The sequence below is a fragment of the Trichosurus vulpecula genome, chromosome 1 (genome assembly GCF_011100635.1).
Source record: "Trichosurus vulpecula isolate mTriVul1 chromosome 1, mTriVul1.pri, whole genome shotgun sequence".
Lineage (NCBI taxonomy): Eukaryota > Metazoa > Chordata > Mammalia > Diprotodontia > Phalangeridae > Trichosurus > Trichosurus vulpecula.
Genome location: NC_050573.1, coordinates 149426774 through 149439645, shown reverse-complemented (window position 1 = coordinate 149439645; position 12872 = coordinate 149426774). Strand labels below are relative to the sequence as shown.

The 12872-nt window shown below is 40.8% G+C and overlaps 1 protein-coding gene across 1 annotated transcript in view; it reads left to right on the top strand.

Moving 5' to 3' along the window:
- Positions 1-6289, top strand: part of LAPTM4B (lysosomal protein transmembrane 4 beta) — a 126887-nt gene extending 120598 nt beyond the window's left edge. The window contains exons 7-8 of the mRNA XM_036766218.1: positions 3451-3602; positions 5974-6289. Of these exons, the coding sequence (XP_036622113.1) occupies positions 3451-3594 (144 nt within the window). The 3' untranslated portion in view covers positions 3595-3602; positions 5974-6289. The remainder of the gene's footprint in view (positions 1-3450; positions 3603-5973) is intronic.
- The last annotated feature ends 6583 nt before the right edge of the window (positions 6290-12872 follow it).

Below are 12872 nucleotides of genomic sequence, written 5' to 3'. Positions count from 1 at the left end.
TGTTCACTTGTTTTAGTCATGTCTGACTCTTCATAACCCCATTTTGGGGTTTTCTTGGCAGGGACACTGGAATGGTTTGTCATTTCCTTCTCCAGCTTTTTTTTTTACAGATGAGGAAATTCAGGCAAAGAAGGTTAAGTGATTTGTCCACAGTCACATAGCTAGTAAGCATCTGACACCAGATTTGAACTCAGGAAGATGAGTCTTCTTGACTCCAGTCCCTGCACTTTATCCACTGCACCACCAAGCTGCCCCATGGGTTATTCTAGGTTCTATGCAAAGGGAAAATTGGTACAGTCTTATATAGGAAATTAAAAACCTGTTCCTTGCCTTCTACTCTAATGGGGCAGACAGGCTATACCCAAATAAAAATATTTAAGGACACAAAAGAACAAACATAAACACTGATGTAACTCTTGTTACGTAACTATGGATGCAAAACACACTTCCCCTTACTATTCAAAGCTTGACTAATATTCAAAGGAGAAACAAATAGAGAAAAGAAAATTTATGGATTATGGTTCCACTTAATCTTTTATTCCTAAGGTTAATTAACACATTGGAATTTCACAGATCTTTCATTTCATACCAGGAAAGCCAAGCTCAATCATCACTAATATTTTCAAATGGTAATATGTCATAAACTATCTAACAGGCAGTTCTTTTTTTGTAACTCAAGTATAAACAGGAGGATTTTTCATAAGGTTTCTGATTATTCTTTCCTGATCTAAGCCAGTAACCTACAAGTCATTACATAGCATGCTTAGTGGGCATTGGGACAAACCAAAAGCCATAGTTTGGCCTAGTCTAGTCTTATGTGTTTGAGGAGCTTCTGGCTATACTTTTTCTTCTGTAGGCCCACCCATAAAATTCTTAGAATCATAAAAATTCATATTGGAAGAAACTTTGAAAATCATCTTGTTCAATCCCATCATTTTACAATATGTGGAAACTGAGGCCCTGATAAGTTGTGAGTTGGCCAAAGTCACATAGCTTGTATGGTAGCAGGGACAGGATGAAAACCTAGGTTTTCTGATTCCTGGTTTGGTCCTCCCTCCGCTAAGCTGTACTTCTTCCTCTTACTGTGCAAACATTGGACCCCTTTGCTAGGACTCATAGGGTGTTTCCCCTAAAGAATCAAGGGAGCTGGTTGGTACTGAAATAAATTAGCTCTTTCATTTGACTTAAGTGAGAGCCTTGCGTCTTAATTGAAGCTTCTCAAGGGAATATGGATGTCAAGGTTGTTGTTGTTTGTCCTTCATTCTCAAAGAGGACTATGACATCAGGGAGGTGATGCCATGACTTGCAAGTGAATTGGACTTAAGTGAGGTAGAGTGATTGGGCAGTGTTCACCTTCCTAACTGAGGCAGTTGCTGACACCTCCAAAACTAAGGCAACATATGAGGCCTCCATACCAGGGTGAGGACCAACATCCCCAAAGCTGGATGGCAAAGGGCAAGGAAGATCTACAATAAATGATGTCACCAGAGAGCCTGGGGTATTAATGATCTTCAGGCAGGGGAATGTGAAGAGAGTCCATAGAAATCATCCAAGAGATTGTTCCTAGGACTTGGCATATATTTACACCAAGATCTCTGCAGTTTCATAGGTGGAACTCCTGAATCTGGCTTTATTCTGTATAACAAAAGACCAGGGAAACTGATGGGGATAGGTGTTTTAGAAAGAAAGTTAAGGTCCTAGGTTCAGGTCCATCTGATTGGTCACACACCTTAGATGTCACAGGCAGGGAAGTACTAGTTGGAGAAACTGTATGCAATCAAATTCCTGGTATGGAGAATTCTAGTGAAGGGTGGGAAGACATAAGGGAGAGATATCAAGCAGGAGGCTGGGCATTGACTCCCTGTCTGATGAAGAGCAATATACCTAAACAACTTGGGGTGTTTTTGTGGACTAGAGCAACAATATTCCATTCTTGAAAGATTTCTGAAGACCAATTATACTTACAAAATACAACAGCTAAAATGGCTTTATTCTTTTTTTTCCAAAAATAACCTTACTTGAAAACAGTACAGGACATAGATCCTCTTTAAGGAAGATGAATAAATTGCTTAGTTAAATGTACACTTTATTATACCAGTGTCACTTATGCAAGGCATTTTGCTGGGGAAAGCTATAACTAGTGTGGGATAACTAAAGCTTTGTCCAAGGTCCCTGAAATTTGAAGTGTCCAAGAGTATTGTTTCAAGGTGTACTTCTTTCTCCCTCATCCACCACATTATAGATGAGCTACTTCTCTCCAGGCTCTCCTCTCAGTGATGGCAGCTTCATCCTGGGACGTTCTTTTTCCTAACCTCTGGCCCCCCGTTCTGCCTACTCCACATGATCCTTAGCAGCATCTAGGCCTTCATCAGCTAGAAACCTTGCAGTGCCTTGGCGGGCTTCTTCTCCACAATGGCAGCAGCGTAGGTGAATTTCTCTTAGCCTCCATCCTGTCACCCTTTACTCCAGTACAAAAATTCCTGATTACAGCTCTGGTTCCAGTTTGTGGAAAGAAAACAAGACAGGTCATGGGAGATGTAGGAAAAGATAAAAGAAGGTCACTCCTTATCTTTGGAATTCAAAATGTCCCTCATCACTCCCCTTTATGCGCTCCATGTTTCAGCCAGACTTACCTAATTGCCGTCACCAGTGCTATGCCTTCCATGTACTGTCTGGAATGCTCCCTCTCCTTACCTCTATGTTTTATAATCTTCAGATGTCATTTACCTTTCTTTGTATTACTAGAGCTTAGCACAGTTGTTTTTTCAGTTGTGTCTGACTCTTTGTGGTCCCATTTGGGGTTTTCTTGGCAAAGATACTGGAGTGGTTTGCTATTTCCTTCTCCAGCTCCTTTTACAGATGAGGAAACTGAGGCAACAGGATTAAGTGACTTGCCCAGGGACACCCAGTCAGTAAGTGTCTGTGGCTGGATTTGAATTCAGGAAGATGAGTCTTCCTGACTCCAGGCCCCTCATTCTATCCACTGTACCACCTCGCTGTCCCCCTCCTGGCATATTGTAGGCACTTAATAAATGTTTTTTCACTGACTTATTGACTGGCTTCTCATCTCAGGTGTTTCCTCCTATGGAAATCTTTTCTTAATCTCCCTACTTGTCAATGTTCTCATCCTCAATTATCTTGTGTTGACTGATCTATGAATATGTTGTTTCTCCCAGAAGAATAGAAGCTCCTTGAGGGCAGAAACTTTGTTTTCACTTTGTCTTTGTATCCCCAGCACCGAAAACAATGTCGTGCACATGGTAGAAATTTAATAAATATTTGCTAAATTTAATTAAATCAGGTATGGCTAATAAGACTGGACTTGATCGATGAGCCCGACATTTTTTTCACTGACTTTAGTGGAACAATTACAATTAATTCAGCAATTGGAGGTGGGTTTCTTTTGCTTTTATTTTTTCACTTTATCTTCTGTTTCTTCTTCCTCCTTAGGTGCTGTTACCACCCTATGATGACACCACTACAGCCTCCGCAGCAACTGCAATGGGGGCAGGGGCAGGGGCAGTCATGGGCGCCGGTGCAAGTGGGGGTGCAGCTGAAAGTAAAGAGCCCCCCCCACCTTATGTATCTGCCTGAGCCAAAAGGTGACATGGCCCTGGGAACGACAGCTTTCCTCAGATGTGTGAGCAGTAGCTCATTCCTTCAGAGACGTGCCCTCTGAGATTGCCCATCTGTCTGTCTGTTGCCGGCCTCCTACAATTTTCAGACCCTGATATCATGTTAAAAATTTATTGCCCATAATTTTAAAAATGTGCTTCAGTTATATCATCTACCTGATGGGCTGCAGAATTTTTACATTTGTGTTAAGCCAGTAGTAGTTTCATTTACAAGACTTTTACATTCATCATTTGGGAAATCAGGTTTTGAGTCTGGGAGCAGTTTCATTTGGTACCCATGGAAGTCCCTAAATCAGGTAGATGTGAGGGGCATCCTCTGTCTTTGTGCCCTTTAACTTTTGAAAATATACAGGATAAAATTAGGGGCAGGCAAGGGTTTTCACCTCCTTCTCAGTTCTGTCATGCAGGATGAATTTGGTAGGGCTGATGCTTGCTAAACCATCTCACTAATTTGGAGAATGGGATAGCCATTTCAACTATCACAGGCTATCAACTATCATATTCACTGGACAATCCTTTGTATGACTTTGTATGTCAACAGCAGATTTGAATTGATGCTCCAATTACATCCCCTGCTTCCTGGGTAATGGTCACTTATGTCTTTTAAACTCACTCAGTCTATAACTCCGTAAATAGAAATTCTCTGCAGAAAAATGCTCCTCAGAATGATGAGATGCTATGGAGTTTTTTGGCTCTTGGTCTAATCCAACCTGTGCACTCAAAAGGGAACTGGAGCCAACCAGTCACCCATCATTGGCCCATCAACCTTCCAAACACTTGAAATATGTTTCCCTATTCATAGCTCCCTTCTCACATTGGACTTCCACAAAGATTACATATTTAAGATGCTAAATCAAAGGGTGATACTTTTGCCTCATGTTTAGGATTCCAAGTCACCCACCCAATTCTTGTTCCTCTCCCTAAAGAGATCCATGGGTGGGCCTAAAACATATACAATAGAACTGGTAGGTTTTGAGCATAGTGAGCTTGTAAATTTCCCACATTACCTAGGGAAGAAGGCAGAGAGTCACTATAGCGTTCTCTGAGGCTGTTTTCTCACATATAAAATGACAGAGAATGTTGAACTACATATCTAACATTACTTTAGCTCTCAAATCTATGTGATTCTGATTTCCCAGACCATAGCAGCTGTTTCAGCTTTGAGCACCCCTGTTTTCTGTCTTCCCCGATACTAAGTCCCCCACTCAAGAATTTCACTTGTCATATTACTCTTGGACAGGCCTAGCAGAATGTATTCTGCTCCCTGCTCCCTCTGCCTCTTCCATGACCTCCTATAACATCCCCTGAACTCTGTCCATCTTGATTTCATGACTCTGCCCTTTTCTGAGGCATCTCCAAACAGTCTCATTCATTCTGCCATTTCTGATGGGCATCCCCTGCTCTGTGGACAGAAAAGTAGGAAACCCCTGGGTACAAATACAATGGGTCAGGTAGGCAGAAGGCTAGGAAAGAACAGGGCAAAGGGGACAATGAGAGTACATACCTGTGTAGGTGGGGAGGGTGTGGGCAGGGTAAGGATCAATGCCATCTGAGTCCAATGCATTGCTATGTAGACAGGTCAGTGGTGTATCTAGAGCGTGGTTATATGACTTGCTTGAGCATTAACAAATTTGGTTGGCATGGTTTATCTTTAGCAAGTCCCGTGGTTTTACAAAACCATTTGCAAATGTTTTTTGGTGTTAAGGGGAGCTTGATGGGGAAGAAGAGCCATCATCTTATTCAAGAGCAAGGCTCCTGGAAAAGATTTCAGAAAGTCCTTGATGAAGGGAAATAAGTTTAGTAAACCTGATAGAGGAAAGGCTTTCTGTGCAGAGGAAGCATGTGGAGGTTAGAAGGTGAAAGAACTGCCCAACTTGGGGGAAAAAAACCCAACAGTAAGAAGTTTAGTATAGACAGATCAGAGATTTGATCAGTTGAACTGAGTTTGCTGAGAGAGGCAAAGACAACTGCCTGTGAGAGGCTGAAGACAATAGAAACTTTTTCCTGGGGTTGGAGAAAGATGTGGAGGTGAGGAAAAGTATCCAAAGAGTAAGATGAGGCAGACAGAGGAGCAAGTCAACCAGGAAATGTTTGGTAGGTTGCAGGTCAACAGTTTGCTCTCAAAAGATTGGAAATGTCCCTGGTGGTATAAGCCAGTCCCTAACTCTTTCTGCCTCTTCCAGCCAGGGTTAGGTCCTGTTGCTTGATCTCAACAAAACTACCCCAAACCCACTCAGGAAGGTTGTCTAGCCCACTCTCTGAGGCACATAGATAGAGATATTAGCATGTATACCTTCAAACTTGAGCGGCAAGATTTTCTTACTTTTTTGCTTTCTAGGATACTTGGTGACCCTCTGAGATATAAAGCAAACCCCAAATTCCTCTGAAGATGGATACACATTACTTTTCTTACTGGGTATTACCTTCCTAGACAGCTGAAGAACTTTGGTGCATTTATTTCACTATTTGTTCATTGCTAAATATACTCTATGTGAAGGCTTTCTGCAATTAAAGTGATATGTCCTCATGTTTAAGAAAATAGCCTTTGGAACCTCTGGGCATGCTGCCCCATGGACCACCCCCTCCCTGATATTGTCATGCAAATGCCACACAATTTCCATGTGAATAAGAAATAAATGTTATGTTTGTTCCATGCCTATGTGTTTCTTTCAACAAAAAATTGCAGAGAAAATCAAACTCTCCTAATCTGGGAGCTAGGGGAGACAGAACAGACATCTGAAGCCATTATTCCTAACTCCTGTCAGTGGCCCCCTCTCCTCCCAGCACTTTCTCATCTGTTTTGCATATGGTGTGCATTGGGGCCTAAGTGTAGCCTTAATAAGCAATTGAGATCTTACCCCTTTCCACAAGAGATTCGCTGTGGGGAATGTTTATCCCTGAGAATCAGCCTAATTTTTTCTATTAGTGTCTCTCATTATTACTTTCTATAAACACTCCCTAAATTCCACAGCCTCCAGCTCTAGACTCATACAGAGTTAGCAGATTGTAGAAAATAAAAAGAAAAAGACTTGTAAGGGAATTTCACCCAATTCTAAAGAAGGCACTAATGAATAATTTTTAAAAAATAAATATACCCCTCTCCTCCCATGGAGCCATCCCTTATAGCAAAGAAGTTTGAAAGAGAAGGGAAAAAAATGGTTCAGCAAAACTAACCAACACATCATAAAATCTGACATTTTTTTATTTGCAGTATTCCACACCCATAATCCCCTGTCCCAGCAAGGGTAGAAAGGAAATACCTCCTAATTAGCTTTTCTATGGGGCCAAGGCTGGTCATAATTTCACAGCATTGAACTTTGATTGCTTTTTTGCTGTTCCTTCTATTTATATCGTTGTAGTCATTTTGTATATGATTTTCCTGGTTCTGCTTACTTCACTTAGCATCAGTTCAGATAAAGCTTCTTATAATTCTCTAGATTCACCCGATGCGTAGGTTCTTATAGCCCAGTAATATTCCATTACATTCATTTACCACAACTTGTTTAACCATTCCCCAAACAGTGGGTATCTGCTATATTTCCAGTTCTTTGCTACTACAAAAAGTGCTGCTAAAATATTTCTGGTGTATTTTGCGGGGAAGAGGAGCGTCAAGAGGGAAAGGAGTCTTTTTTTATTTTTTAACCATTGACCTCCTGGAGGTATTTGCCTAGCAGTAGAATCACTAGACCAAAGACCATGGACTAAAATAGTTGTTTTGTTCAAAAAATTCCAAATTTCTTTCTAGAATGGTTAGACCAATTTATAATTCCACCAATGTTACAACAACATACCCTTCTTTCCACAACCTCTCCAATGATTCCTCTTTTTAGTTCTCTTTGCTAAATTGCTGGGTATAGGGTAAAACCTCAGAGTTGTTTTGACTTGCATCTGTCTTATTATTAGTGAGTGAATGGAAAATATCAATATCTTGTGTTTATGTAGTAATTTCAGGCTTTCAAAGTACACTACAATCCTGTGAAACAGGTAATGTAAATTAAACACCAGGCCCCCGAAAATTCTAAAAAATCTGCTCTGGAGACCTTTGCAACATTTCCCAGGTTAGCAGGAACTGTTTGGGGTGAACACAGCCTGAGCCCCAACAGTAAAACACTATCCATTTTCAAGCCAGGCAAAAGACATTGATTCAAGAACAAATGCATTTAATCAATCAACTAATCAGTACACATTTATTTAGGACCTAGTATCTACCAGGTGCTTTGTTAAGCACTGGGGATGAATAAACAGGCAAAAGACAGTCCCTGCCTTCAAGAGATTACAGTCTAAATTAAATGCAATTGAACATTAAAACAAAGTAAATAGCAAGAAGTTAGCCATACAGTAGAATTATTCTCTTATTAATACACAAATAAGTGAAATCTACAATGTTTTCCAAAGTGGTGGATGGGGAAGAATACTCCAGTGGAAAATGTATGAGTGAATGGGGTGAAAAAACTCTCCCACATATTGACTTAGAAAACCACATATTAACTTTATCTACATTCTATTGCGTTTTTATTTATTTTGTGTAGAGCATCACTGCAGCTGAGAAACCTCCCTTTAACAGTAGTACGATGAGTCCCTATTATACCACTATATTTATTCCCATTTTTTGGATGAGAAAATTGAGGTAAGTACTCAATACCACTTTGCTAATAAGTGGCAGAGCCAGAATTGAAACCCAGTCTATTGCTATCCTGTAGACGCCATCCACATCATTACTATTCCAAAGTGCCTTCCTCACAATAACCCTATGAGGGAAGGAGGTAGTCCAATAATCTCCAAATTCATAGAGATTAAATGATTTGGCTCAAAGTCATATGGCTTGGGGCAGCTAGGTGGCACAGTGGATAGAACACTGGGCCTGGAGTCAGGAAGATCAGAGTTCAAGAACAGCCTCAGATACTTACTGGGCAAGTCATTTAACATCTGTCTGCCTCCATTTTCCCATCTAAAATATGGGAGTGATAATTGCACTGAACTCAGAGGGTTGCTGTGAGGATAAAATGAGTGTTTTGCAAGCCTTGAAATGCTACATAAGTGCTAGCAATCATTACTTTAGTACATTTATAAAATCCTGTTTTTATTCCTTGCTTTTGTCTTTTGCCGTCCACCTGCTGATCTTTCTATGAAGCAGAACCAGGCCATAACTAGGACATCCAGGACCTCATGTCTGTACATGGAGTCTAGCATTTCTGGCTTCCCTAGTAGATAAAGGGCCTTTATTTTTTTCTATCTCCTCTTTACATCTTTACTTAAAAACGAAGCATGTTAATCTCTGGAATAATTGTAAAACCTGACTGAAATATTTTGGAAGGTAATATCCCTTATGGTCATGTAGTTCCTGGTCATGTTCATCGGGGGAGTTCATTCAGAATCTCTCAGTTAACTGTCTCAAGAGCCACCACCTCCTCGATGTGTAGTCACTCATTAGCCTGAAGGACTAAGTCATTCTGCTACTATCATAACTCAGGCCTTAGTAATACCCAAAATAGCTCCTGTGGTTGTTTAAAGCAAGTTCTTGGCATCTGAGATGCATGTTCTGAAAGGGAAGGAAAAAGAGGTATTACAAAGACGTCTCCACACCCATGGATTTCACCCAAAATGGTTCTGCAAACTGGCCAAGTTTCCTGCTGACGAGCTCATTTGGGCCTGGAAGGTGGCCAGGCCTGTGACCTTCTGCCCGGAAGTCCCTGTGCACCTTCTGCCGACTTGAAGACTGGGACACCAGGAAAAGAAATAAGCTGTCGCTTGGCCAGCATCGGGAAAATGGCATCCACTACACCCCTTGCTGTAAACCCAATTAGCCAGAACAGCTGCTATTTGAGAGGCAACTCCTTAAATTATGGCAGCAGCAGAATCACTCAAGCTTAGTTTTTCTCATGCCGCCCTCACACAGCTCATGCCCCATCTTTCTATGAAGAACTTCCAGGCCTTGCTAAGATAATACCTCTCTGAACACAGTAAAGAATTCCATTGTGATTACTGCAGTTTGCTCTCCATTGTGATATCTAGGCTTTGTTGTGTGTTTACAGTGGAAGAAGTGATTGACAAAGCAGAGGCCGCCTGGAAAAGGCATTGGAGGTTTGCTGCAGAATGCTCTTTGTAGGGTCATCAAACACTAAATGTATTCTATCATGGACACAAAGCATTAGTGTGCCATCGTGGCACCTCTGAACAGGCTGTTATCTACCTGGTGCATTTACTCATTCATTTATTTATTCAACAAGTATTTGTTAAGTAGTTACTGAGTGTGAGGCAAAGGACAGATAGAGCACTGGGCCTGGAGTTCAAATCTGGCCTCAGACACTTATTAGCTGTGTGACCCTGAGCAAGTCACTTAATGCTGTTTGCCTCAGGTTCCTCATTTGTAAGATGAGCTGGAGAAAGCAATGGAAAACCACTCCAGTATCTTTGCCATGAAAAACCCAAATGGGATCACAAGGTGTTGGACACGAAACGATGAAACAACAAATGTGAAGCACTGTGCTAAGCCAGGGAGGTACAAAGACGAGACTGAAACTATCTCTGATCTTAAAGAATTTATATTCCATAGTGGAAATAACATGTTTGACACATAAAATTGATCTCTGGAATTGTAAAAACTGACTGGGATATTTTGGAAGGTAATATCCCTTATGGTCATGTAGTTCCTGGTCATATTCATCTGGGGAGTTCATTCGGAATCTCTCAGTTAAGTATTGATAGATAAATCAAAACTAATTGATTTGCCTAGCAAGAGAATTATTGATAAGTGGATAAATACAATTGATTATATTGATTAATAAATTGATTAATAAAAAAGTAATATTGAGGGGTAGAGAAGACACTAATAACTAGGGGGTCAGGAGGGAGTTAGAATAACCCTCATGTAAATGGTGGTGCTTAAGATGGTCCTTGAAAAGAGGGTACTATGAGGCGGTGATGAGGAGGGAGTACATTTCAGATATCAGCCTACAGAAAGGTGCATGTATTTATAAGTTCCCCTAGTGAAAGCACATGTTTTGGGGAAAAAAATGTAAGGGATGTTCTAGACCACCAGGACCATAGAATCTATTCATTAACTATGTATGAGTATGAAAGTCAGGTGATTTAAGAAATTTAGTGCTTTGGCCAGACAACTCTATTCAAACTAAGACATGATAGAACTGTCAGTCATAATATAATACCTGCATAAGGTGCCTGCCTTCATGGATCCCCATTGGCTTCCTAGCCTCACTTAGTCACCTCAAGCTGCTCTCGTAAGACAGATTTGAGTTCCTAAAGAAGGACCGCCACCATATGATGGCACTTAAACTCTCATGGTTCCAGGGATAAGCCTGTTGTTGGTGAATACACTCCCCTTACTCTCAATATAGCTCTCTACCTAAATGCTTCCTATTAATATAAAACCAGCCACTCAAGATGACAGCTTTAGATTTTCAGTACAATCGCTTAACAGTAAGGGAAAAGCAATAATAAGCAATAAGTCATGAAGGAACAATCAATACATCACAATCGGCATGTAAACATAAATCACACTCGCCCATCAATCTGAGAGAAATGATTATTTCTCTCTTGTATTAGTAACTAATTATTGAATCAGGGCCAAGGTTTTTCTCCTTTTCTGCTGCCTCATGCAGAAATCAATCAATGTGGGAAATCTTGCTCAAAGGCTAAGATCTAATCAGACAGTAAAAGAAATTCCAAGTTTAGGCTAATGGGATGGATTTCTGATCATCGTGTTTACTCAGATAGATCTGGGGAAATGTGGCTTCTCCCTTTTGTCAGGCAGGCAACATGGAAAATGATAAGTCTCTTTGGCCAAGACTTGGGTGATCCAAGTCACATACTCCAATACCCTCACTGGAATATAGCTCAGCCCCTCATTGTAATATTCATTTTCTCATTAATTGTTAACCAATCAGAGTTGATTGCCACCCTCAGAAACTCTTCCAAACATATATAAACTGTGAGCCCACTACCATGAGGGGTCTTTGGCATGCAGGAGTGCCATTGACCTATTTTTATTAACAAATTTGCTAGCCTTATTAATAAAATGATTGAATTACCCAGAAATTACTTCTCTCGAACTTTTTAAATGTCACAAATCCATGAAATACCTATTGGGAAGAGTTAGCACACAGATGGCAAAAAGCTGGTAAGAAGGCATGTGAGTAAAGAAAATACCTATATTCGGGGTAATTTAAACTGGGTTGCAGGCCTTATTATCATTAGTCCATGTAGGAATGTAACTCCTATCTCAAAGCCCGTTGGTCTAGAACTCTTTCTTCATTGATGGAGATGAATGCTGTGCCCTGTGTGAGGGGTAGGGTGGAGTTGGTAAGAGAGACAGAGGAGCTACAGCCTTCTATAGTTTGGGAGACTCTTCAAACATCAAGTTGCTTTGGGTACTTCTGGTTTCCACCTTCAAGAGGTAGGATGGAAGAGGCCAACCCCACGATTGCTGAAGGAGATGAGAAGAAATGACCATCTCCATCATGTCCCTATCCCAGATAGCTACAGAAGAGACTATGGGGAGTTTCCTCTTGGGTAAGATCCAGAACACTCTTTTCATGGTAGAGCAGAGTTATTTCACTCCCAATGGGAGAGTTCCTTCACTTTTTGTATTGTCTGGTATATATTCTCCTATGTATACCTTCTTTGATTTTTGTTTTGCTCTGATTTAGAAAAATAGGTTTCTTGGTTATGTGTTCATTGTGGAACTGGTATCTGGTTGGAAAGGGGCCAACCCTTGGATATAGAGTTTTGGGTCCTCCTTTTCCCCCAATAATAATAACATAACAACCAGAAATTAGATTGAACCTAAATCCCCTAAAGTAACAATATTTAAGGGAAAAGACAGATATACTTCTAGCCTATTACCTTCTTTCTCTGAGGAAAGCATAGTAGCCTCTGCTCCCAACCACCTCCTTCCCCTTATGGCCATAGTGAAAGTCTCTCTTGGAGAAGGGGGTGGAGAGAAAAGGCTAGAGATGTCTATTCTGCCTCCCTTCAAAAAACACGACAGCCCTTGCTACAGATGGACCTCTCTACACTTGGGATCTTGTTACACGATAAAATGACCCACATGAAGTTACTTCTCTGCTAACTCCAGTTCTGGTCCTTACTGTTCTCTTGCTAGGCAAATACTCTTCTACTCTCAGACAAAGCAATGGCTCTCAATTTGCAGTCACTCTTAAACGGGTACTGAAAGTGTTATGCTATTATATAGGCTAGTTATTCCATTTGGCTAAAGAA